Here is a 2,086-nt window from a genome sequence, read left to right as displayed (position 1 = left end):
TAAAAATCATACATTGTATTTTTCTGGATTTTTGTTTTAGATTCCATCACTCACAGGTGAAGAGTACCTATGATAAAAATTACAGTCATCTACAAGCTTTGCAAGTGGGAAAACCTGAAAAATCAACAGTGTATCAAATACTTGTCCTCCCCASTGTAATTACTTTCTTTTACATTTGGATGTATGTAGTGAAACAAAACTCTTTACACTTGATTGTGTTGCACTTTTAAAAGCCCCAAAATAGACGCAATTTTAAAAATTCATTTTAGTTATAATTTGTTTCTTTTTTTTGTCTTCAGGAGGAGCAAAACACCATTCCTCTGTCCACGTTTCTTGATGCCGTCAACACTTTGCGCAGCTTTGGCAACCGTTTTTTCAACCAGAGCCGATACGAAAATGCCAAAGACCGCTATAAACAAGTAATAGAAAAAGTTATTAAATAGTAACTTATTAAGTAATAAGTTGCCAGTATGTTTTTTGTGCGCGCTAGTGAAGATTAGAGGGTGTTTTCCTTGTGGCCTCTCTGTTTTCCCCACAGGCTATAACTCTGCTGAAAAACAGAGAACTGCAGAGCGAGCAAGAGAAAGACAACCTCAAGACGGCTCAGCTCCCGCTCTATCTGAACCTTTCTCTCACTGAACTCCGTCTGGAGAACCCACACAAAGCCCTCAAATACGGCAACAAAGCCTTGGAGATAGACTCCGCCAACACAAAGGCTCTCTTCCGCTGCGGGCAGGTCAGACTGGGTTTATCGTTGTAGACTTTCAGATAAAAAAAAAAAAAAATCCTCCCGGCCTCTGGAGCACCAGATTAAATCTTCACTCTTTGCCACTTCTTTTCTAGTTTTAAGCTTCTTTTTAGTTTTAAACAGGGTCAAATCCATTGCAGTTCAAGTTGTTTTAGACTCGAGTCTTCTCTCCTAGGCTTACCTGGAGCTGTGCGAGTATGAGAGCGCTCAGAGTTGTCTCATATCCGCTCAGGCGAAGAAGCCTTTTGATCATGACATCAACAGCCTCCTAAGGAAAGTGGCAACGTAAGCTGATTTGTTGTTTTCAGTGAAGCCTGGTCCTGGGTTTGGTGGCAAACTCCTAGACAAGTGGGTAACGCTTTCTTTTACGGTACACTTATTACCATGTAATTACAAGGTAATAAAACAGTAATTAAATGTAATTACTACCTTATTACATGTAATTACGTGGTAATTAAGGTACAAAAGAAAAACTGCTGTTAGTAAAACTACATTTATTGGGTAACGACAATCAAATTACTATTCAATAGTAACTCAACACTATATTTATAACCAAAAAAATGCAACTAAATTTTGGGGTTAGTGGTTAATTGCAATAAAAAATAACTTTAAAACTGTCCAAATTACCTACTACTTATTTAGGTGTTACATAGTGAATTGTAACACATTACCTTGTAAGTGCTACATTAATGCAGACAATTAATTACATAGTAAAATTGTACCATAATTACCACATAATTACATGATAATAAGGTAGTAATTACATTTAATTACCATTTTTTATTACCTTGTAATTACGTGGTAATGGGGTACCGTAAAAGAAAGCGTTACCAACAAGTGATTAGCCAGAAAATCACTTCAGTTTGGACAATATTCCTAAAACTGTTGTGCTTTTTTATGTTTCAGATGTTATAAAGACAGCTTGGATAAAGAAAAAGAGTTTTACTCCAAGATGTTTAGAGAGCAGAGGGACCCGGAGACGGTGTGAGCACCACCTGACACTGGTGAGGGATCCTGTTCGGTAAAACTGGGTTTATAATCCACGAGAAGTGAGAAGTCATGTCTCGCTCGTGTGGTTGTATGATGGAAATGGTATATTTTTCTTCTCGCACCTTCTGCTGAGACCCCTTTATGTGCACTGCCCCCAGACATGCCAAATATAATTAGTAGGGATGCACCGATACCGATACCAGTATCGGGTATCGGTCCGATACCATGTGCGTTAACTCGTACTCGTACTTATAAAAGTGCTCCGATACTACAGGACCGATACCAGCTTCTTTTCACTTAGTTTGTGCATAGACGCTCTAAACCAGCAGGCGGCGGAATCGCGCAACA

The 2,086-nt window shown here is 38.7% G+C and overlaps 1 protein-coding gene across 1 annotated transcript in view; it reads left to right on the top strand.

Annotated features, from left to right (window-relative positions):
* Positions 1 to 2,086, top strand: part of fkbp6 (FKBP prolyl isomerase 6) — a gene marked incomplete at its 5' end in the record, with an annotated part of 12,068 nt that overhangs the window by 7,456 nt on the left and 2,526 nt on the right. The window contains 4 exon segments of the mRNA XM_014027728.1: positions 300 to 419; positions 539 to 736; positions 924 to 1,033; positions 1,655 to 1,752. Coding sequence (XP_013883182.1) covers positions 300 to 419; positions 539 to 736; positions 924 to 1,033; positions 1,655 to 1,736 — 510 coding nt within the window.

Source organism: Austrofundulus limnaeus, unplaced genomic scaffold (assembly GCF_001266775.1).
Source record: "Austrofundulus limnaeus strain Quisiro unplaced genomic scaffold, Austrofundulus_limnaeus-1.0 Scaffold677, whole genome shotgun sequence".
NCBI lineage: Eukaryota > Metazoa > Chordata > Actinopteri > Cyprinodontiformes > Rivulidae > Austrofundulus > Austrofundulus limnaeus.
This window is presented reverse-complemented; position numbering and strand designations above follow the sequence as displayed.